The sequence below is a fragment of the Falco naumanni genome, chromosome 2 (assembly GCF_017639655.2).
Source record: "Falco naumanni isolate bFalNau1 chromosome 2, bFalNau1.pat, whole genome shotgun sequence".
Classification (NCBI taxonomy): Eukaryota; Metazoa; Chordata; class Aves; order Falconiformes; family Falconidae; genus Falco; species Falco naumanni.
The window spans coordinates 114,232,447-114,257,412 of record NC_054055.1 but is presented as its reverse complement, the minus strand read 5'-3'; the positions used below and the strand labels follow the sequence as shown (position 1 = coordinate 114,257,412).

The 24,966-nt window shown below is 42.8% G+C and overlaps 1 protein-coding gene across 2 annotated transcripts in view; it reads right to left on the bottom strand.

Annotated features, from left to right (window-relative positions):
* Nucleotides 1-271: 271 nt before the first annotated feature.
* The window catches only part of HTR1F (5-hydroxytryptamine receptor 1F), a 118,564-nt gene continuing 93,869 nt past the window's right edge, over nucleotides 272-24,966 (bottom strand). Inside the window, exons 1-2 of one of the 2 annotated variants that reach the window (XM_040582926.1) lie at nucleotides 13,216-13,310; nucleotides 272-4,375 (exon numbers count right to left, since the gene is read on the bottom strand). In XM_040582926.1, the coding sequence (XP_040438860.1) occupies nucleotides 3,237-4,337 (1,101 nt within the window). In that variant the 5' untranslated portion in view covers nucleotides 4,338-4,375; nucleotides 13,216-13,310 and the 3' untranslated portion in view covers nucleotides 272-3,236. Of the gene's footprint in view, nucleotides 4,376-13,215; nucleotides 13,311-24,966 lie in introns of those variants that run through there. The other variant, XM_040582925.1, reaches the window with a different exon arrangement.

The window sequence follows — 24,966 nt, the reverse complement described above, 5'->3', positions numbered from 1 at the left end:
TGTGTACTTCATGGGTAGGGGAAAGCAGCATCTCATGGAAATCTTAACCCTTATGCATATTGAGAGAGGAACTTTTTTTTTTTTTTTTTTTTTTAACACGTCACATGCATGGATAAATGCTAGAGATGAAACGGTACTGTGTGGGGTTGTGTGATAAAGTGTTCGGCACAGTGGATTCTGTTAGAGAACGAGTGATGAGTTGCAGTCAGACACCAAGAAATGATGGTCCACAAGCCGCAAGTGCTTTTAATAGGATAACTACCCACTCGTTTGCTTTGATTTCTTGTAGTTGCATCTTCCACCACTGGGGCATTGAAGGGTGAGCAGATACAGCTCAGTGAAAATGATACAAAAGCGACCACCCTGCATCTTGAGAAATGTTTAGCAGCTTAATTAGATTCAGAGTATAATACTGTTAACAGTGCATAAATGATAGCTATCCTCTGTTTATCTACATACTGTTCCATTCTTTCAGCTTTACCATTATTATTTAAATGTATTTTAAGTATCTTTTCTCCTCAAAAGCAACCCCTATTTTTATTTCTAATTTGATTTCACAAAATATTGTCAAACTTCATAAGTGTAAGAGGATAAACAGTATACTCTACCCTCCAGCAGTCATAAAGGGAGAAGCAGGGGGAGAGGAAGTCCTGCCCTTGGATATCCAATGTTATGACTCAGTACTCAGGAAACGTGGGAAACGGAGGTCTTCAATCTTAAATGTTTCAGTGGGGTTTCCTTTGCTGTCTTCTGCTAATCTGCTAATCCTTTTAAGAAAGCTGAATTCCATAGCTTTTTCTAGAGACAGTAGAGCACAGCTGATTTTTAAAGCAGTCTTTTCTTTCAGCATAATGCAGCCATTGCCACAGCCGCGGGGGCTGCAGAGGTTGTGCTCTGACTGCAATGGTAGTAACGTGTGATAGCTTGCACTGAGCATGAGCCAAATTCCATTCTGTCGCATCCTAGTATCTTCAAAATTTAACTGTGCTACCGCTGTGCTAGAGCTACACGGCATGACAGGTGAGCTTTCCATTAGATTCCTGGCTGGGTTAAAATCAACAGTAAAGCAAATGCACCATTTCTAGTACTTCTGAATAGCATCTCATTTGGACCTTGATGTGAAAGCAGAATACAGCAAGTCGCAAGTGACAGAAACAAATTAGTTCAATATTTCAGGTTTCAAACCTTGTCACCTTGCAAGAAACATCTCTGACAGCTGTTGTGTCAGCTGGTAGCTACTGGGAAAAATGCAAAAATTATTGAACTCCAGAGTTTGTAATACAGTGGAGGGAGAGGGGGAGACAGAAATAACGGTGATGGCTTCTTTCTGGGTTTTCTTGTCTAACGCAAACCACTTGGAAGAATAACTGCGAAGACCAGTGATACCTTTCCCAAACTCTCAGTTTCTTTGTGATGTCCCTAAGCAGCTGCTGGCCCATGTGCCAAATCAGAGTGCTTTTGCAGGAGGCTGCTGCTGCTCACAGCAGGGTTTGTAGTTCCTGTAAGGAGCCTCAAGTCCCTGTTGCTGCTGGACAGCATTGAATGGCTGGCAATGAATTCAAAGCCAGGGTCTTAGTGATGCAGCCTGAATCTGCTTGTCCTGAAAAGTGCAAACCCTGTCGCTGGGTTTTTGTGTGGCTCGTAGCAACTCCTCTGCACGCAGGGGCAAATGCTCTGTTAGTACCCTTAGCTGTCAGCAACCCTGCGCTGCTGGTTTTGAGGCAAGGGCTGCATTTGCACTCCTTAGCACTGTGGCTTGGCATCTAGAGCTTGTAAATCAAGGTTGGCCAGGGTGCTGCCTTTGAGGCCTTAGGAGGCAGCGCACAAGGAGGTCTGTTCATTGCAGTTATCTTTGGCTGAACCAGCTGGAGTGCCTACAAGGTCTTTTTAGCTCTGCTCTGACTAGGGGCATGGAGTAGATGCTCTGTGGGAAGGAGGCGCTTAGAGGTGCCAACCAGTGAGCATCCCACAGGATCCCTTGCCCAGGTGTGCGCTGCATACAGAGGTCACTTCCCTCTGCCCTTAATGCAGAAGCTGTGGCACAGCCTTTTCCAGAGACCCGTGCTGCCAGCACCGTGGCCAGTCTCTGCTTTATCACATGCTTGGAATCTTTCCATGTGCACAGCCTTTTCCAAGGGTGCACAGGTCAAGTGCCTGAGGCAGTCAAGAAAAGACTTGGGGATATCAGGCTTCTGGGGATGGAGGGCTGAACACAGAATTAGCCAGAGCTGTCAGCCCAAGTTCTTCATTAGGTGTCCCTCAACCAAACCTCACTAAGCCACCCACGCTCAGCCATGCGCTGGGGCCCCTGGCGCAATCTGTGGCTGGCTTTGGTGCTGAAAGTCACAGGGGTTGTGCCTGGCCAGGTCTGTGAGGTTGGGATGAGGACATGAACCAAGGAGTGTCTTATGTTTCTCTCCCTTCTAACATCTCCATAAGGACGACCAGCTGCTCTTGATGTGCTTACCCTGGCTAGTCCCAGCTGAAGCAGTGTCTCAGAGCACCAGGCACAAGGCTCCCTGGAGGTGCCCCAGACTGTCTGGCTGTTTCCCTGGGGCTATGCCCGCGTCTGTTGGGGCTGGGCAACTGGCTTGCTATGAAACTGGTAACCCATGAAATCACCTTGCTGGCTGCTGGGGTGCTGCGAGGACGTAACACAGGGATGTTCTTCAGCTACAGAAGGCAGTGCTGCAGCTGCACTCAGCTAATCAACGTAGGATGATGCTAGATATGTTTCAAGCTACTACCTTTCGCTGGGAATGGCTTGGCTCTGTGCTGGAGACCTGTGCCAGACTAATAAAATCATGTCTTAATTGCAAGGTGTATTTTATATCTTATTTGTGGTTTGGATTTAAAAGCTGTGTGTTGTTTTACTTAAATTGCACTGATGACTGAGGGTTACTTTATTTTTTAAAAATTTTGTTTCTTTGTCTACTTCAAGTGTGTATTTCCTTCATATTTAAGGTAGTACTTTAAGCTAGGCAGCTGGGCAAATCCCAAGTGGATCAGAGCCACAATATGCTACCTCTTTTTCCAGAGCAAAACTGACCCCAGATGATCCATCTCTTTAAAACTTGGGCAATTTATGCTTCCAGTGCTACGGATACAAAAGAATCATAACGTAAATGCAGAGTTCCGGTGCTTTCCCTTAAATACAACAAATGTCATTTCAGTTATATAAATTTATACAGGTTAAAAAACCAATAAGTATGTTCTCCTTATATGAACAAAAGCTCTTAAAGGTACTGCCTGCACCGCACAAGCTTCTGGAAGGCTTTCTTGAAATCGTCATTGAAGATTGTGTAGATTAGGGGGTTAATAAGGGAATTTATATATCCCAGCCATGCTAGGAAATTAGACATGTCTTTTGAGATGTGACATCTTTCACAGATATTAACAACTACTTCTTTTACAAAAAAAGGGAGCCAGCAGATCACAAATGCCCCCAAGATCAGACCCAGTGTAGTTGCTGCCTTTCGCTCTCTTGTGCTAGAGATTCTCTGTTTTTTCCAGGATTTCTCATGCTTAGATTCAGACCTGGGGCTTCGTAGGGTGATATTGATTTTATCACAGTTCACCAGGGGATCTGATGTCTTCTCTGCTGTGCTGGGCATAGAAGCCGATTTGGTGCTTCTTTCACCTGCGTCCAAAAGGACTTGTCCATTTACCTCCTCCCTTACGATCCTGCTGACGCTTCTTCTATGAAATGTCTTTGCTGCCTTGTATATCTTGTAATAAAGGATCAGAATCAAGGCCAGCGGGATATAGAAGGCGCCAAATGTAGAGTAAATGGTGAAAACAATGTGGTCGTGTTTGATGATGCATTCGTCATCCCTGCTGGTCGTCTGGTGCCGCCAAAACAAAGGCGGCATGGAGATAAAGATGGATATGATCCATACCACTGCAATCATGATGCCAGCATGCTTAGATGTCCTTTTCCGTGCATATTCCACAGCATCCGTGATTGCTCTGTACCGGTCCAAAGCAATGGCAGAGAGATGCAAGATGGAACATGTGCAGCACGTAATGTCCACGCTCAGCCAAATGTCACACACCACTTGCCCCATGATCCAGGTCTCCTTTACAATGTAAACAATGCTGAAAGGCATCACCAGGACTGCCACAAGGAAATCAGTCACTGCAAGAGAGCAGATTAGGTAGTTGGCAGGGTGGTGGAGCTTTCTTGTCACAATTATTGCAGTCATCACAAGAGAATTGATGGCTGTTGTCATTAGTGCAAGCACAGAAAGGGTAATGGAAATGAGAATCTTGGATGTCACCCATCTGAATAGTTCTTCTGATGTACCATTTTGTTCAGTTGAGTTTATTAAATCCATTTTCTCTTTTAAAGATGATCTTTACCAGTGGAAGTTACCTGTTGGAAAAGTAAAAACATTCAGAAAGTACATTCTTAGCCGCCAGAAAATCTTGATTTTTGTTATCTTAAAAGAGTATGGGCCCCAAACTGATAAGAACCTCAGACTGGCTCCAGACAGACTTTCCTGGCTAGGACCATGTGGGATGCTCTGCCTCCAGAATACGGACCACCTCTTTCTCTTGGTGATGCTGTTGGGAAGGGGATGTTTGCGTGGCAGGGGAGAGGAGCGTGCTGTGATGCCCGAGATGGCACTGCCCTGTGGGGTGCCACACATCACTGCTTGGGGGAACCAGCCTTGCTCCTTAAGCAGGGCTGCAGTGCCAGTGCAGCCCCTGGGGCGCAGGACCAGCCATCCTGCTAAACACTTTGAATGGATTGTAGTGGGGTCTTGAAACCGGTTAAATGTGGACCCTCTCAGCCTAAAGTACTAATACTGCTTTTAGGCTAGCACTGTCTGCTCCCCTAAGCAATGTAACGGCTGTTGAAAACTTCAATCCACAGGAAGCAGGCATAATGCTTCTTTTCTCTACATAAACTCCTTTTTCCCCATCAGCCTGTGAGTCCTTCCTTGTGTATAGATAAGTGTGGGCTTTCTAACCTGGGACATAGTTTTCCATCAAAAACAGGAACGTGAAACATTGCAGTACAAACAGAAGAAACAATTGTGTGTTGAAAGTTTAATTTTAGGTTTTCCTCTTACACATTACATCTTAAGATGAAATGGTTGAATATATTGTTAAGCTTCAAATGGTTGACTTACTGTCTAACTGAAATATTATACATAGCATCTTGAGAACATCATTACTTTTCCTCAAGTTTTGCTATTCTGTGGTCGTTGCCAAAGAAAACTGCAGAAAACTTGGATTCTAGTTGTTCTGCTAATGACTACAGAAACAGTATAACTCCTCTTAGGGCTCTGCAGGAAGCAAAAAGCAAAAATCACATAAATTCTCAGTTACGTTCTGGGGATGCACACCCTACTTTCTTATCCAGAAGGGTTTCTGAGCACTCTACAGACTGCAGCTGAAGTAGGAGTTTCCAGCTTTTTAGACTAGAGCCTGTAACACAGTAAGAGGGTCAGATTTTTCATCCTTTTGCGAGTTTTGACCTGCAATTTCTTGTGTGCGTAAGATCTACCTGATGAACCTCTAAGTGGGGTTTTCTCTGACAAATTTTGGAGTGTAGTGAGTGGGTTGCACATGTGTTGCATTGGATGCCACGTGTAGGGAAATATGTGAAATAAATGAATAATTTTTCTTAGGTAAAGTGGCTCTGATTAACTAAAGCTTTTTGATATTATGCTGGAGTGGCTAAAAAGAAAATCTTATATACTGTTTATAACCTTGGACCTAGTTCACTAATTTGACTTGATATTCTAACCTGGGCAATGCTTAATATGCTATTGATCTACTCAAAAAGGTTTTTAGCGTTGCTTGACCAACATTTCATTGTGTGGAAGAACAAGGAAAGGAAATGTATTTTAGGTGGTCGTATTTACAAATGCTGAGCAGAATCTTGCCTTGTACATGAGCTGATTACAGCACGCATGTGCTCCCTTTCTCTCTGTCCCTCCCTCTGAACTTGAATACTTCACATGCATAAAAATAGATGTTTCATCACATCAGTGTCACCCTAAAACCTTCTGAATCCACAGTAATTGCTAGTTTGCGGATATTTTTGTCTATAGTTAGCTGCCTTCCAGAGAAGGAATAGGCACATATAGTATTATCGGGTGAATGTTCAACCTCTGCTAAATACATGTCCATTTTAAGCTTGTATAAATACATGGGGGAAAAAAGTTTATGGGGAAAAACTAAGATTTCTGTTGATATCCAGCAGCTGATCATATTTTAGAACTCATTATGGTTAATTACCTTATAAATTTCTAACTCTTTGGATATTAGTCCTTAATTGCAAGCAAGCAAAAAGCAATTCAGAGATAATGAAAACTGATAAATAGCTTTTGAAAGATTATTCACTTTGAGACCCTGGAGTGAGGAAAATAGTATGGGTGCATTCGCAAGACTGGTGTGTAAGAGTAAGTAGATTTCCTCAGTGCTGCAGTGACTTGGAGGCTCTTTGTAAAGAGGTACAGTGACAGAAATGTGCTTACTTGCCATGTGCAGTGATTATGCTTCTCTGCGTCGTTTTAAGGTTATCAGCTGGTATGCTCGGATTTCATTCAGGCTGCTAGCACGGAAATAGAGCAGTATTGAAGACCATCATGCCGAGGTTTTAGTGTACTACTATTAGATGCGTAATTCTTCTGGTGTTCCCTGTTTGTGGGGCATAACCTGCTTTTAATGGTACCCATCTGGCCATAGGCCCTCCTGTTCCTACGTGGAGTGTTAATGACCCTCACAGCCCCGGCAGCAGGTGTCCAGGTAGGTCCCTGCGGGCTGCTGTGCAGACCAAAGAGTGTGGCTCCATCCAGGGGAGAGAGCAGTATGGTGACAAGAGCTGGCCTCCAAGGCAGTGGTTCCCTTTGAGGTTACAGAGTCATTCAGTGCTGCTTAGGACTGCCAGTCACAAAGTTTGGTGGCTTACCTGGCCATGTGGGACGGGGATCCTCTGCTAACTGTGGTGGGCATTTGTGTAAGGCTATTGGGTGATCATTAGCTGAAAAGATTGCTTTATAAATATGTGGAGTTGAAATGCTGGCAGCATTTAAGGACTGCCGCCTCTCTCTTTTTTGATCACTTCCAAGATGAACTAATTCTGGATTTTCTCTTGCTAGGCTGAACTCGGTTCAAGCAGTGGCCATCACTGGCTTCTGTCCTCAGCAAGCACTTGAACCGCTTTTTGTAGTAGGAAGGATGATGCTGTAAACAGTGCACTGGATTAGGATGCAGGAGAGCTGGCTTCTGCCCCTCTGCTGTAGGCTTCCCTTGTCAATCTTTGAGCAAATTCATTAAGGTGCTTCAGTTAATTCTCTATAAAATAGCTACAGGAGTACTTCCCTGCTACCTTACTTTGCATGTTTGTGTTGTCTTCTTGTAGTAGCATTAATTATCTCTTGTATGCATTTAGGGAAGATCTAATCTCAGGTGATAGATACCCCCAGGTGCTGTGGGAATACTGGTATAACTACATACTGCACTTCCAGCTCGGATTTTGCTGTTACCCCCTGTCAGTCTACTGAGCTTTTGCCTCACAGAGCAGGCACAGTCCCTCTGCCCTGAGGTGTGGGCATCTCCTTATGGCCACATACCTGACACAAGACTTCAAAATGAAGTATAGAAGACTGGGAGCTGTCTTCTCTTGAGCAGTGAATTTACTTTGATGAACGAAAACAAACTTGCAGCCATGCTGAACTGAAATCTGTATTTCAACAATTATGGAATGGGATCAGCAGTGACATGTAACTGTTTTCAAAGAAATCTCCACAGTCCAGATGTCTTTAAGGCTACTTTTGTGGAACTGGCAGCTCCGTGACCCTCTCAAAGGAATAAGCTGAATCTTTCAGCTTATCGCTGATATCTCAAATTCCATGGAAGTTGCTCCTGCTGCAGGTGGAAGTGTTGTCTTTTATTATTGCCTTTTCAATACGCAGCTGTTGTTGGAAAACTTTGCAAAGACTTGAGGCTTCAATTGCATTATATTGTCCTGAATTTAATATTGGTGAAAATGAAGTTTTGTACTTTATCTTCATTATAGATCTTAACACAGTAAATTAACCTATAACTGCTATTAAAATACAAGTATGGTATTTCAGTTGACCCATTAAAATATTAATCTTTGACTGCTGAACAAGAGCCCTGTAAACAAAGGAAGCTGCTGTTCACCTAAGATAGCGTGTCTGTTATTTTGGATACATGAACATTATTATTTTTGAGGAATTAGCCACCTCTATAAATCTTTTTTCCTCCCCTCCCAGATATGGCATGTTAAGGTGACCAGAACATAAGTACTTCCTTGTCTGTAAAAGCACATATATCATCCTGCTGATCTTATTTAGAGAGCTTGGAGGAAAATGTCTGTGCAGCCTTATCACAAAAGCAAACATCGTATTTGTCTAGTGGCCACTCACAGAAAGGGGAATGTTGGTGCTGCTCCTCAGTTTTGCAGGAACACGTGTATATGTTATTCAGCCCATAACCACCCATTTCTTTCTGAGATTTACAAAGTAGTAGTAAGATTGGTTTTGTTCTGTAGCATTAGCCTGCCCTTCCAGGTTTGGAAAACAGCACTCCTCTGCCTTTGAGTAAACCTGAAAGATAACATGAAACATGGGTTGCTGGACAAACACGGCCAGGAATGCCTTTGGGAAAGGCATCAGGAGCCTACTATTTGGGGTTCTGAATGTAGGCTGAACTGCCAGAAGTTTACAGCTCTTGTTTTTTGGGCCTGGTTTGCTTGATGTTGCTTTAAGCCCTGGCAGTGACAAAACTGGCTGATCAGAGTTTAAGTACTGCTTTTGCCTACAAGTTTGCTGAGCATACTAGGGGGGTGGGGAAGGTGTTTGCTTGCTTTATTCCATGTGGGTTCCTTAGCAAAATGTGTCTTTAATTTAAAAACAGTACTTAGAGAGCAAAATGAGCAAGTGATTGAATTAAGGGTATTTAAATTGCTGCAGACAGCAATAACAGCCTTTGTGCATTAAGTAAACACAGAGTTGTGCCAGTGGTAAAGATAGATGCTGTTCATCCCTCACTCCAACGGGCTTCAGCTGGCTTTGAATTGATGAAGTGTTTCACTTGCTAGCAGAATCCCTTGCTCTATTGGCCGAGCTGATCTATAAGTCAGTTAGAAAGGCCCAGCCTTCTTGCTTCAGTGGAAACTGATCCTACAAACTTCTTTTCCAGGTAAAAGGGTAGACTATACTTGTTCCCAGCTATCCTGTTTTTATCACCTGTTCGTGTATAGGCTAACTAGATATTTACTGGAGGTAAGACTAAAACAACCATAGAAGGATAAAGTACCAGCCTTGCTTGGGAGCTAGAATTGCTTCTAAAACCAGTATGTATGAGCTTGTAAAAATCCTTCCTGATGTGGCTGTGTGTCTTTAGATGCTATGTGATGTACTGATGACAATTAGCTTAGTAATGATCAATCATGTTAAATATGAGTAGAGGGAAATAATACTCCTTTGGATTAAACAAATCTATTTAAGAAGGGTGAGCTTATACTTGAATCTGATAGGGGATATGTACTTCATTGAGCCTGAACCATAGCGTGCTAACAGAAGAGGAGAGGGGCAATTTTCACTTGATTCTTAGAATTCTGTCCGTAAATTCTTCCTGCCCAATAACTCTTTCTAAGGCTCCTAAAGCTACAGTGCATCCCCTGGGACAGGGCAGGGGTGACTGGCAGGCTTGTAAAAGAAGCTACTTGCCAGCTGAAGGCAGCTGATGCAGACCTGCCATTTCTGGAATGCAAAGTAGATGTCTATCAGGAGTTTGAAGTGCAAGCAAAAATCACAAGGTTGCCAGTTTTCCTCATCCAGTCTGCATTTCTGCACACTTAAAATTCCCTTTATTTTCTTTTCTGGTGTGGTGTGTTTTGTTTTTTTTTTTTTTTTTTTCCTCTGCATCTGCTACTCAGCTAGGAGGTAGAGTTATTTCCAGTTCTTAACCTGTCAGCAAATGTTTGTATATGCATGCTCAAGTAATGCTTTGGATTCCCTGGTTTGGGTGCTATTGTCTCAGTCCATAAGACTGAGCACATTCTGGACCTGAAATGGTCCAGAACGTGAGCTGGAGGAATATCTCAAAAGCTGTTTAGGTTTTGCTGTTTGAGTCTCTATTAATTTGAGTATAAGTAACTTGCAGAAGGTCACAACACCCCCATTTCTAGAAAAACAGATGACAAATAAATGTAGAATCACAGATAAATCAATTGAACTAATATCAGCTAAAAATCATACAGAATTTTGCCTCCCAAGCACCCTTCAGGAGTAGATAGGTAGGCTTTGCATCATGCCCTGAATGTCAGTGTAAGATGTGAAGGAAATTGATCTGAGAGTCCTGGAGAAGAGGTGCCTCCAGCCTGGAGATGCACAAATCTATTTATTGCCTGAACACAGGCACTCTGATTTCTTACGGAATGGCAAAGAAAAGTCCATTTCTGTGCCTTGCATTCAAGGCACAGAAGTTGTGCAGTAAACCTGCATTTGATGCTTTTCTTAGCTATGTTGCAGTCTAAGAGTCCCTGTGCTGGCAAAATGATACTGTGCAGTATGTTTTGTGTCAGCCACAACAAAGATGATGCTTGGTTTAATTTTCTGGATGGCTCTCTAAATTCTTTCAGCCATCAGAAATAATCCCAAATGGCTAAAATGACAATGTCTGACAGACTTAGCTCTGAAAGTTACCACCCCATGCGTCTGCTCTGGCAGGTTATTGCTCCAGGAGCAAAATCAGCAGGAGGGAGGTAGTGCTTCCACTGAAGCCGCTGAAATTCAGAGTCCAACGGCTTGCTTAGGCTGCCAGGGAAGGTGAACTTGCCCTCTGCCACTGGATGCTGACAAGAGATGCAAGCACCAACTTTGTCAGGACCAGAACGAAGGCAGTGATCTCTGGCAAAGGGGTGGTGTGAAGCACTGAAATAGCTTCTGTCCTTATCTCCCTGGTGTAATTAACTCACCTTCATGTTTCCTACTGAGGCTGTATAAATTGCGGTGTGCTGTGACTCCTTTGACACATCTCCCTCCAGGAGGCTTTGGTCCTTGCTTCGTTACTTCATGAGCATTACCAAGTGCTCTGTGTTTTCCAGTCTGCAAAATACCAGACTGCTCAAGCCCAAATGTGACAACCCCAGATAACAGGGATTCCCGGGGCTCTGTCACAGGGGGGCAGCTCCTTGCCCTCTGCATTTCAAAGGTGTCAGCTCCTGGGGAGGTACCACCTGAGCTGCCTTTAGACTCAGCCAGGTAACCATGAGCAGAGCACTCGGCAAAACCTGCCTGGGAAGCAGGGTCGCTATATAGGTGGGGTTACCCTGCGACGGATGCGCTCCTTGATGCCTTTGTCATGTTCTCTACTTGCATTTGTTGGGCTGCAGTGTAGTCCTGTGCTGCTTGTCAAGCCTGCTTGGAGGATAACCCCCCTGCTTATTGCCATCGTATCTGTAGCAACTGCTACAACTGGAAGAATGATGTTCAGATGTAATTATGCATTCCTTGCCGCTTCTAGTGTCGAAGCTGAGGCTTTGGGGCTTTGCCTCCTTTTGGAAAATTAGTCACTTATCTGTGTTTGCTCTTTATTTCATGTCCCTCTGCCATCTGTTTTAATCTAGCTGAGGGGAATGGGGGCGGGGAGGGGGTGGGGAAGGCAAGCCAGCTTCTCAACCAGCCCTCTGGGAGGAGCAGCAAGAAGGAACGATATGGTCCACAGGATGACAGGCTTGCTTATATAAAGCAGTAAGCATGTTCTTCTTCTTACAAATGCAGCTTCAGTTGTTGGGTGACTGGAGAGTGATATGAATTTGATATTTTGGCTGGGGAAAGGGAAAAATTCAGACCCATATTCGTAATTCTGCAGAGGAGATGACAGTGATTTACTTGTACATTAGATGAGGGGATTCAGTTTCCTCTCTTATTTGAGGCTGGTCTGAATCCTTAGCCCAGGCTTCTCGAGGCAGTGGTCTAGATAGTTGCCTTTTATATTGTATATGATGTGGAAGGGTCCCAGAGGACCAGGTCCTGGACAATAGTGCCCATGGGAGCTGCTTTCTGCCATCTCAGAAATTGCTGGCATTCTGAGCTCTGTAAATAGATATCTGTGAGAAACGTAGTGTCTGGGCACCTCACCCCCCTGTGTGAGCTCTGTGCTGAAAAAAAAATGGTACCTTCATGATTGCAAATATTCAGCCAAATTCCTATGTTCTTTAAAGGCACGTGTCCCCTTGGATGGCTAGTCAGGATCTGAACTTGGAACCTCCATATCATGAGGGGGCCACTCACTTCCTACCACCACTTTTTGGTACCCGTCCTTAATTTAGTTTGCATCTAACAGCCTGAAATACTCTGTTCAAGCAAAAATTTTCTGTATTGGGAAATTTTTATAGTTTAAAATTTTTATTTTAGTTCTGTTGAAGAATAAGCAAGGGTTTTGTTTGTTTTTGTTTCAAGTTTTTCTTTGGATTGGCAGTGAATCAAAGAAATGACTATTCACACATCTCTATATATAATTTGTACAACTAGTTTTATACTGTGCAGAAGTGGCCTGATTTCATGATTATCAAATAAATATGAACAGTGAGATAAAAATGCAGAATGGCTTTGCTTGAGTTTCAAAATACTGCCTTTTAGATAAGGGCTTGAATTCTGTAGAAATCACAAAGCAGCATTGGAGCAAGGAGGTTGAAAGGCAGTTTTACTTCCTTTGAACAGTAATAAAACACAGCCTTGTTTCTCCCACTTCCCACTCATCCTTGTGCTTTGGGGCCAAGTGTTCTTTGCCAGCCCTCTGAAAACACATACGTGCACAGTTGTAAGTCACAAACCTTTTTCACTGATACCCCTGCCCCTGAAACTCCATTACAAGGAGTTCAACATAAAAAAAAAAAAAAAAAAAAAAAAAGAGTAGTATTTTCTAGTTAATAGGTATTTTGGTGGAATAGTTCCTGTATTACCTGACTTCTAAGATAATGTGGGCACCTAATGTCTCAGTTCCTTGTGAATTTTGTCAAATGTGTTTTTTATTATATAATAACTGTGAAAGATTTTATTCTACTGGAAGAAACTACCTTGCTTACTCCTGGACAGTAACGAAACAATATCTTCCAATTCAAGTCTGGAAAAGATCTCTGTTTCAATCTACACTGTAAGAAAACATCATTTTCGTACTATCACCTGGGCCACCAGTAGGTTATTTAGTTTTCTGCTGTATGCTCACCAGGGCAGCTTTGAGGGAGAATTGGTCTCAGCAGAGTTTGTTGGAAGAGGGGTGAAGGTGACGTGTCAGTTTGCTCCTCCTCTGCAGCAGGGGCTCTGCGTGACACAAGAACAGTACAAGTGTGTAGTTAAACACAATTTGGAGAAATGGCAAAATTCGCATAATCTGCAATCTCAGCTCTGCCTAGTTTTTAAGAGACTGATGCTTTTTTACAAAGACTGACTGCATGCTTCCCAGTGTCTTTCTCTGTACTTTTCACCATGCCATTTATCTTTCTTCTAGTCCTCATCTGATCATCTCATAGACTGAAAGTCTTTCCCTAGGTCTTGTTATCCATATGTGATTGAATAACCCTATGCATTGGGTTTGTCCTAAACAGCAGTTCTCTAACGTTTTCTTTATCAGGACTAACTGAGGCAATTCAGGCTATTTCCTCTGAATGATGTGCGTGTAGCCCCGGCCAAGAAGTACTTTAAGGAAAACAAACAAAACGGTCCTTAAAGGTGGTGGGTTTGAAAGTGGGAGGAAAATTAAGACCATCAACTTTTTAGCGGAAGTAGAACCCAAAATGTTTTTTTCCAGTCTCCTTGGGGAAGACAGAGAGGAAAGGAACTACATGCAGCCAGGAAACCAGGCAGAATTTAGCGAAAGCTTTCTCAGAGTGATGCATCCATGGGAACAGATTTTTGTTATGGAGGAATACTTGGTGGTTTTTTTCCTTCAGACAATGCTTTTCTGTCAGAGGGTGCCAAGCTGCCTTGCCCTGATAACTTCTACCAGCGACCAGTGGCAGCTCCAGGGAAAGACCCTGTAAAGGGTGTGAGGAGGGGAAGGGCAAGGGCAAACTCCTGCAGTTTGCCTGGGTGGCAAAAGGACTCTTTTAATGGCACAACAGACCCTCTGTCGTGCTGGCAGACTGGGGACACCCAGGAAGCAGTGAGCTTTGGCTGTGGAGGGTGCTCCTGTTAAGGTCTGTGATGCGCAGAGTCTTCCTGGAAACTGCTACGCAAAAGCTTAGCGTGGAAAAAATGAACTTTGAGACCACAGGTGAAGCTCTGGACAGGCAGGTGGAAGGCTGGAGAAGTCTTACTAAGTGAATCTGGGATACTTGCATGGGCAGGTCCCGTGCTGGAGCTGTGAGATAAAATCTAAAACTGGGAAGCTGCCCAGGAGTTCTCATTTTAGAAGTGGTAACGAAACAGTCCTCAGGTCAGGCTGGCTTGGGTTGCTGTGGCTGGACTGGCCCCACCGTGCGGTACTGTGTCAGCCTGTACAGATCCCAGCTGCTAGCCTTCTTCGCAGGGAAACGGACTCGCTCCTGCTGCTGGAGTTCGCATAGTGAGGAGGCAGAGAGGGACCATCATACAGTGGAGACTGGTGCTTCCTAACTGGCACTGCAGTGTTTTTCCAGTGTTTCTACAAAGACTGATTTATTCACCACTGTACACTTAGGTTGGGAGCTCTCTTTCCAAAATCCAGATGCTGTGCCTTCCAACTTCAGTCTGTACTAAAAAGGACACCGCTCTTGCATGGGGTGCTGCAGTGCCGGTAATCAAAACGTAGAGCTGTTCTCGTACATGCTTTCTCCTGTGTGGAGGCAGAGCACTGATATGGGCAGGTAACTGGTCAGACTCTCCACGAGCACCACAGGAGGTCTTTGTCTGGGGATTGTATCTTTCGAAGGGAGAGGGTACCAAATAACTAGGAAGTTCTCATTTGCTGCTTCGTATGTTTTTCCAGTTGTGTGTGTGGTTTTTTTTTTATTATTTTATTTTATTTTTAAAGGCTTTAAATCCTAGCATTGATACAAATGAATGCTTTAGCCAGAAGAGTTTAGTGCACTCAGTGAATTGGCGTAAGTGCTAATGGCAAAAAGCATTTGTTCCAGGCCTGTGTAAGCCATCTATGTCTGAGATCTGGGATGCAGATATGCTGGCAAAACTTCTCTAGTGCAGATTGGGGTTTTGCTTTCCTCCTTTTCACAGTTCCAACATACTCTGCAGCTCTTAAGCATGTCTTTCTCTCTACTTAGTTTATTATTGCATTACAACATGATCCCCTTTAAAAGTATCAGTATTTGGAAAAATAAGCCCCAGGACAGCCTGTATGAAATCAAGTGTGTGGAGAGGAGAACTGTGGAGATGGAGAGAGTGCGTCAGATGGGAAAGTTGAGGGGAGAACTTGAGGAAGCGGAATGCCTGGGGAGGAGGGGTGCTGGCGTACCCCCTGTATCATGCTTGCATGCCTCTATATCTCACGCTGCTGCTGAATCACAGTATCACAGCATATGGTCGGGGTGGGAAGGCACCTCTGGAGATCACCCAGTCCAACCCCCTGCTAAAGCAGGGACACCCAGAGCAGGTTGCACAGTCACATTCAGGAAGGTTTTGAATGTCTCCAGAGAAGGAGACCCCACAGCCTCCCTGGGCAGCCTGTGCCAGGGCTCTGTCACCCTCAGGGTAAAGACGTTTTCCTTGTATCCAGATTGCATCTTCAGAATCGCATTAACTTATTCAAATACAGTAATTTCTTTGAAGAACGAGGATGCCAAATAGGATGTCTGTGCAGTGCGGTGGAAGTCGGCATTTGGGCTTTCTGAGTTATCTGGGCAAGCTGGCATGGTACTTGGCTCCACATGGGGCTGTGGTGGTGAGGATGAGCGGGAGGTGAGCTGGAGCAGCTGCTGCTGGGCCCAACCTGGAGCTGGGCTGGAAATGGCTTGTGCCTGGTTAGATAGGGACCTTTGCACCATGTTTTGGCAGAGAATGACTCTCTGTGGTCAGCTGGCACCACAGCTTGCTGAATAACCCCCGGAAACATTTCACCTTGGGTATATTTTTAGGGGTACAACACTTTCAAGAAAGCTTGTAACAGCAGGACAGTGTTAAAATGTGTCCAAACACAGAAACAAGGATTTATCTTCCCCAGGCAGCTTCCCAGACCTGCCAGGTCTCCTGTTGCAGATGCTATGACTACTAAATGTCTTAAGCTCTCTCACACTTTGTGAACTCATTTTCATTTCTGATAGGAAAATAACAGACTGTCACACACAACTTTTTTTTTCTTTGCATAATTCTGATGGAGTTGTGACACTTGACATACAGCACAGATGACTGTGTGAATGGCTTCTTAAAATTTAAACAGATGATTCAGAATGAATTATGAAAAACAACCTTATTGTCACAGGAATTCAGTACAGGCAGCAATTGTCTAACTAGATTATCCAGCTTCAATTGATCTCCAAGACTTCTCATTGATAAAGCAGCTAAAGAATCTTAAATGATAAGCCTAATAAACTATTTCCAAACAAAATTTCAAAGTTTTTTTTTTACTGTCGATGATTATTTTTTTTTCCCTCTTGAGAATCTGTTGATGTTGGTTTTCTAAGATCTTTTAAAACGTAACTTTGTGATTATGAAAGCCTTCAGCACTTTAGAGAAGTTTCGATACTATTTTGTTCCAGGGATGCTTTTAGGCAGAACTTCAGCTCTTTGTTTCCTGAGTAAGAAAAAAGCATGCACCTTCAAAAGAAGGTTGAGCAACTATCTTTTAGATTTAGATTGTAATGCTAACACTAAAGAAGCAATAATTCTAGCAGCTGTTTTCTCCTTTGGTTGTATGCTGAGAAAATGAATTTTTTATATGATAAGAACGTTTATTTGTAACCTCGGTGTATACTTGCAATATATTTTAAAATCTTTCACAAGGACTGTTTAAAAAAAGGTGTTTGACAGTACTTGCACATGACAACAGGTAATATTAATTTGGTGGTGGAGAAAAGCATTAAACTGATTGTGCCTAACTGCCCAAATCCGCAGAAGTCACATCAGTACTCTGAACTGCTTTAGGAGAGTTCAAAAACCTCCAGTGGATTCTCAGCAATTGTAGGCTGTCTGTGGCCCCCGTAATTTCTGAGAGATAAAGATTGTAAGATGTGCTTTCACATAATAACATGGTAAAAAGCAGGAGTAAAGGACAGAGGCAAATGGTTAATGTACTGATCTTCAGAGACTGGAAGAGGCCTAGAAAAATCAAAGGCAAGCTATTGCTTCTGTACGATTTGGCATATGTATGTGAGCAGCATTGTGCCTAGCACTGTTGGAAAGGCTGAATTCCTTTCCCTGGATTGCTCGCAGCCCACATCTCACATTGCGAAGTTGGAGGATTTAACTGTGGACTATAGCGTGAGAAACTATTTTTCTAGCAGGAGACTGGAAAAGACCAAGTTATAACTTTGAAGGTTTCTGCTAAAATGCCTTTTCAGTTTTACCCTTGGAAGCTGCTGAAATTTATGGAAAAAGGCTTTTAACATTTTAACGATAATATATTGTTGACAAGTAATGAGAAATATAGAGTCTCGGATTGTTTGCCCTCATGTAGGTACACATGTATATATTTCATTGTATTTGTGCCCATCATTTCTAGGTTTTCTATTTTAAGAAATCATTATTGAAAACTGCATTTCCTTAATGTTCAAAATGAGCCTTTGCTCTTTGAAGCTGAAGAATATTATAATGCTAACTCTTCTGGAAAGGAGTAATGAAAAGATTCAGGCAAGTCTTCACATCTGTATAGTCCCTTGGTTTTTTTTTTCTAATTGCATTTCCCCCCATTTTTAGCCACTAAATGATGACATTACATTCTGGGATTCTTCTACCTCTTTGTTTCTTGATTCACAATCTTTAGCATGTAGCTAGGTCATATATATCAAACATTTTCCTTCATAGTCCCAAGATGTAGAGGCTTTCCTAAATAATACAGAACTAACTACAGGTAGTTATATACACATGCATTAAGAGGGTGCTCTCTCTAATCAGTTGACCTGAGTATCTGTGGCTTCAAGTAAAACTACCAAGCCTGAGGAGAAATAGCCAAGTCGTTAGCTGATGACACTAACTTTTATGGCCTGTCCAGCTGTACCACAGCGCCTTTGTGATATAATATGCAGTATAGCAAATCCTAAAAAAAAGCCCACTGGGTTCAGTTCCCTGCAGAACGTAAGGACTGGCTAAGTACGCAAGTCCCGTGGTTCGTGGGCACCCTCCCCAATGCTTGGACATTAAAGTCCTGAAGATTGTGCCGTGGTTTCTTTGGAGCATGCGCTTTAAACAAACAAACCGAAACCAACCACCAAATCCCCACAACAAGCCAAACCAAGAGAGGGAGTTTGTGAACGGGCAGAGTCATATCTCGGGTAAGGGAGCCAGCAGAGCCTCTTCCTCTCCGGTGTGGCTGGGAGCTGCTGTGACTTTATGCTCATTTGTTTATACCACCAGAGTATGCAGCCAGCATAAAAGCATACTTGGTCAATCTAAAAGGGCGCACAAATAAGCTTTTGCCTGCCTGGCACTCTAGAGGTGTGACGTGACGGTTTGGAACCGATGCTGGCCAGGGATGCTTTGGCTGTAGGCATGCCACATGTGTACCCTTGGTTAGGGGAGTCTGTAACCTCCATAGGGTGCTCCTGCTCTCTCCCATGGGAACGCTCTCCTTCTCTGCCCTGGCTGGGGTGGTGCCTGGGGGTGGCAGGGCTGTGGCTGACCTCATCACCATCCTAGGCTTGTTTTGCCTTGCTGGGGGCTGCGGGACAGGGCTGGTTGGGGAGGGAAGGGCACTGCACCACCCTGGTGGCCCCCAGCCTGGCCAGGCCATGCTGCACCCAGGCACTGTGAGGAGTGGGGAAGAATCTACCCTACAGCAGTGGCATTAGTGCCTGAAGCTTCTGGATGGGTATCTGGGGGCTCCAGGAAGACTTTCGGCTCCTGTGAGGGCAGGAGCTCTTTTGCATCTGCTGTCAGAACACAGTAAGCTCCATGCATGCCGCTCCTGCTGCTGCCTGTGTCTGGTGCTGGGGTGCAAGGGGTGCACGTTCCTCTGCACCCCCAAGGTACAGCTCCTGCTTAATAGGGGGATGGCTGAGCCCGCAGGGGCTGGTTAGTGACTTGTGACATTAGGAAAAGCTGTTGGAACAGATACAGTGATGTGGTTGCCAGCATCTGAAGAAATCAAATGTATTGTCTTGGAAGCTCCATCTGTTTGTAGGTATTTAACTCCAGGGTTTGGGCTTCAAAAGTTCCAAGCCATTAGCTGTCGTTCCCAGGTTTGCTGTTGCTTGACCTCTACTGCAACTTTTATTATCCTTTCTGATAATTCACATGGATTGCTTTAGACCCAGGCAAGCAATAACAATGTTTTCCTTCTGCAAATAATTTAATCCAGTTGCTTAGTTCTCTCTGTTTCTGATAATGATTTTTTTTTTTTTTTTGGTATTAGGAGCTAATTTAGGCTGTGCAGCTAATTTTGTCCTAAAATCTTAGAATCTGTTGTGTTGGAAATAACATTTTATTAAGATTGGATCTCTTTTTGTTTGTTTGTTTTTGGCTGGTGTTTTTTTTTTGTGTGTGTGATTACTCCAGTATAACCTGGTTTGACCACAATACCGACTGTCGATATTCTCAATTCACTAGAACATATGCAGCACTGCATGGAAGAAAACCTCATATATGTAACCTTTATTCATCAACTAATCCAAATTTTAATTTAAAAGGGAACTTTAACAAGCAGCATAGGAGCCTTCAGAAAACATGTGAGGCAGTGCTGTGAAGGGGAAAAATGCTCAAATATACTGAAGTCCTTGCTTCCCTATTATTTTCAGCTGCAGACCTTTAAATGCCATAAATGTTTCTTATTCCAACTGAGATATCTGAGAAACAACATGGAAAGTAAGTGCAGAAGAACATTGAAAAAAGAACAAAATGAAAGAAAACCAATGCTGAAAAAAAAAATCCAAAAGAAACAAACAACCCCCCCCCCAAACCACAATACACTTCCCTCACCCCCCCCCCCCCCCAAAAAAAAAAAAAAAAAAAGACTACCTCTAATAACCATTACATATAGTACAGGATCATTAGATTAACCTTTTTTATGATGAAAAGCATTGCTGTAAGATGTTTCAGCTGTATTTAATGGCATCAGAAGCTTTATGCTCCTTATTATGTTGAAATGGATAAAGATTTTCATTTAGATAAATAGGTACCTGACATAGTCTGTTGGTTTTTTTGTTTTGTTTTGGTTTTTTTTTATATATAACTGCTGCTTTTATGTTGGCTTCTGACTTCTGTGATAATTAACAGCTAATTACTTTACCTGGAGTAAGCAGTGTTGAAGTTGAATGGCAAGAAGGATGTATGTTTTTTGTGCAGGTGTTGCTTCTTGCAGCAACATCCAGCAAGAATGATGGAGCTGGTGTCCGTGTGGGTAATGCATGACAAACACGGCTGTCTCTGCCCAGCACAGTGAACTCTGCTGCCCTGTTTGCTGGTTTGCCTCTGCCCAGTTTATAGAGAGAACTGTGGCAAAGTGTGCCTCTTCAGGCTTAAGAAAAAGATTTTCTTAAAGACAGAAAACATAAATCAGTTTGAGGGCTAGAGATTGTTATTCAGGTAGAAGTTGGTATCTGTGCCAAAACTCTTTCAGGAAGGTCCCTGTTGGATGCTGCAGCAGGGCAATATGGATCAAACAAATGTTCTGGAACCTTCATGCCTCCCTGAACTGATTTCTTTCTTTGGCACCAGGACATCTCCTTGACACCTTGGCACTCACGCTGCACGCCCAGGGTCCCGCACGCCCCGTGATGCCCAGCAGCTGGTGCCAAGGAGGGTGGTGGGGTCCCTTCTGTTCCTTCATGACTGCAAAGATACTAGAAGATCTTGGGTGAATTAATGACTTTAAACGTAAAATGGATATTCCTGTACTCGTGCTTCATAAATACATCGAAAACTCTTCGCTGTGCAGATAGTCCTGGAATTGAAGGATTGAAGTAAGCAATAAAATGCACTTAGGTTAGAAGTATGTAGCTCAAATCATCTGTTAGAGCTTGCAGTTGTTCTTCCTTTGGCCTGACTGTGGGCTAGTTTAATCAGAGCCATTTAATTTCATCAAAGGTTGCTCAGATGTCATGGTGTGGAGTGCCCCTAATGATCCTCGCAAAGTCGTGCTGCAGAGCAGCTCTGAAATAATGATGCTCACTATTTACAGATGCAAGCACGGTCAAATGCTTGCACATTGCTCGAGGTAACCTTGTAAAGACAAGTGATTATTGCAAGTTTGGGTCTCCGAAACAAACCTGTGGTAAATAGCTAGAGCCTCAGGGAATTGCTATTAGCAGCACTGTATTCAGGGAAGCAGCAGATACTTTCTTCTTCTCTTAACCTCTCCTGGTGGGATAAAGAAATGCAAGGAAAAGGGGGTTTGTTCATCAGGCATTTTGAACACAAGGCGATTATTTCTCAGTCCTTTTCCCCCAGAAATTTCCTTCCAGCTAGAAAAACAGATGCACGCCAGCTGGGGCTCCTTGCCATGTGCCACTGAGAGTATCATACACGTTTTTCTCTGCCTGTCTGAACACTTGGTCTGGACCAAGGCTTAAGGTCTGTTAGCCTTAATAGGCTTTAAGGAAAGAACTGTTTGATTGTTTCTTAGTAATATGATTTTTTTTTTCCAGCCTAATATAATTTAAAATCTTTTGCTGCCATGATGGTTGCTACAGAATATCAAGGAGGAGGATACTGACCAGTCTTCGAAGTTCAAGAAGCTGGGTTTTCTTTTGCTAATATGAAAGAGTAGAGAAGAGGTACTTGTGATCTTTTATTCAGCTTCTGTGAGTGTGCTTTCTTGAGTTTTTGTGTGGGTAAGAAGTATGCCTTAGAAGGAAGCTTGGCTGCGTCACTGACAGTATTGTGCTGACAAAAGTCTGAAGTGTAAATTGTTGGAAGAGATACCCGTTTAGGAAATAGATAGCAGGGGCTCTAAACTGGCTTCATTCCGTGGCATGACAAAGTTATTTTTTCAGTCTGAAACTGAAGCTGAAGTATTTGCTTTTTGACTGCAACTGTATGTGCCACTTTCATCTCATAAGAAAAATAGGAACAATAACAGTTATTTCTTCAGGCTTCTCCAGCTGCATGCGTTGGCTTCATTGGAGGTTGATAATAAAAATGGTGTTATAAATTGCAATGACTTGCATATGGGAATAGTTCTTTTTAATATTCCGTTTGCCATAGATGATGATTGCTGCATTTGCACTTTAAAGGAGGTATGTAAAACCAGCAAAAGGTGTGTCATGGGAAAGGCAATTGCCTTTGAAAAGTTTTCATAAGCTGCGCTATTAAGTATTTATATGTGTAGTCTCAGAGCAGGTAGACTAAAAAGTAACTGCCTTTAAGAATGTCACAAATGTTGCTTGGGACCCCTGGGAGACGCAGTATTTGGATCATTTATCTATCAAAAAAAGAGACTGATGGGCACAGGAACTTTCTTCTGACTATAGTAAAAATGGCAGTTTGTACAATTCTTGCTGTTTCAAGGCCAAAGCCTTTTTATTTAAGAGTATACTGCCCTTTAAGACCATTTGATCGGGACATTAAAGGCATGTTCAAACCCTGTGTCCTGTTCAATCAAGAAACTTTTATTCCTATATGTATGCTACAGATGCTAGAGAATTAATGATTCTGTTGGTAGGGGGTGAGGAATCCAAATGCCTCCTTCTGGACCTTGTTTTGTGTGGTTAAAAATTGTGTTTTACTGGCTATAAAGAAGCTTCTAGTGCTATTGCTGTAGCCATATACAGGAGAGTTGTTTGAAAAGACAACCAAGACTGCTTGTATTTATTAACTTTAGCCAAAAGGATAGAATCAACTGCTTGCTTTTCCTACGGCTCTGTTTATGATCAGAGAAAAGCTCATAAAATTCTATTCTCCATGAAACGGTAAAGAACCTTATGTACCAGTTTCTTGAGAAAGCTTTTCAACATCTAGTTGACTTCCTGCGTATCTTTTAAAGGCATTTAATCTTGGTTAAATATTTAAAGCAATTGAGGATCAACCTTAGGAAATAAGTTATATGTAAGTATCTAAAATTGTAGCGATTGAAAGAATTGAGTACTGTTTAATAGTATTTCCCGTATCTGCTATATTACAAACCCTGTATCAGGGACTATATTTTTCTGTTCAATTGTGTGTTCAATACCTAGGCTTAATGGTGTTCCTGTTCCTCTAGGCACTACTGCAATTTTCCTACCCGTACATATGGAGTTAATGAAATAAACCTCTATAAAAGAGATGTAGCTCTTCTTTCAGTACATAGAATTATGATAGTAATAGTAATGAATGGCAATGGAAAATTCACATACGTATAGCTTTAATTATTCAGATTTTCTGTGTTTGGACATCTGGATTGCCAACAGTACATGATACTTTAATTGGTTGGGATTCTTTTATTAACCTTTGAGATGTTTGATAATGTTAGCAACAGAGCATCTATGATCAGGGAGAGAGGTTGAATATTCCCCCCGCCCCCCCATTTCCTTCCTTCTGTGCTCGAAACACAGAAACTAGTGAAGTTAAAGACAAGTTTTTGGCTTCTGCTTTAGCTGCAAAGCAATGTAAAAAAACAGATGGCTTAGTGTTTCGGGAGAGGTAGGCTAAGTACTTTCCTTTTGCTCCAGTGGCAAAAGTGTCTTGAGGACACTTCAAGCTCAGCCCTCTGTTTTGCACAGCTTTTAGGATATCTTTCTGTGCAATTTGACCAAATGCTCCCATTTGGCTGCCTTCCCCCATCCATACCAATTGGCAGCAGCGAGCTGATTACCCTTCCCCTGCCAATCTCTGTGCAGTCTGCAGGTGAGCGATGAGCACTGCCCGTTAGTCCTGCAGCAGAGAACCCAGCAGCAAAATCATTCCTGATGTATCTCCCAGGTAGCAGATTTGCTTTTAAGGTCCAGTGTTTCTGATCTATAAGGTAGAAACCCAGCTTAAGTACACTGAAAGGTTACAGATGGACTTGTTAGCTCTTGCTTGAACTTTTCAAGGACTACTTTTGATGGAGAAAGTACAATGTGGGCCTTGTGAGTGTAAGGGGAAATACTGAGTGATTTATTAAGCCTGGAGAACCATGTGGAAATGGAATGGGCATCTAGGATGCTGAAAAACCCTTTTAAACAAGGAGCTTACCGTTAAGAATGACTTACTGTTCTTAGTAGAACTTTGCATTTGTGATTTTTTTATCTTAAAGCAATTATGATTTCAGCCATGTGTGGAACTGTAGATGAGTTTTTGAAGGTGTGAGCTCGGGTTAGGGTGCAAACACTTTGCTTCCCAGCCATCTGTTCAGGCAGTTAGAAAATGCCTGCTCTCCTAAAGCACGAGTGCTGAGGAGCCTTGATTTATGTGCAGGGTGAATTGAAATCAAATGCTGAACCTGTTAATTGATCCATTACAATCACCCTGCCAAAAGTTATCTCCTCCTGGGAAAGGCCATCTAGGTTTAAGTGCCTTAAACTCCTAAGACCATGGATTCAGACATGGCAAAAAAAAAAAAAAAAAAAAAAAAAAAATCATCATGCCTTGTATAAAGCCACAGTAATTTTCTTAGTTGTTAGGGCAACAGGAGAACAGAGTATAAGTAACTTAAAGATGGTTTAGCTGGTCAGCAGCTGTAAACTTCTCTCTAAGTAAAGCCAGTGGAAAAATTCTTTGCCTAAGTACTCCTTGATGTATTCAAGGATAATAAGACAGAGGAGGTCCTTGGGCTTTCTTGTACTCAAAGCAGAGGAACAGGTTGAAGGTCTCTTGCATAGAAAGATGTAACCCAGGGATAAATCCATGAAGAATAAATGTTGTAAGATTTTTCTCCAAGTCTTATTTTTTTCTGTGGTAAGAAAATTAATAAGAGTGTGGCTGAAAATAACTGTGC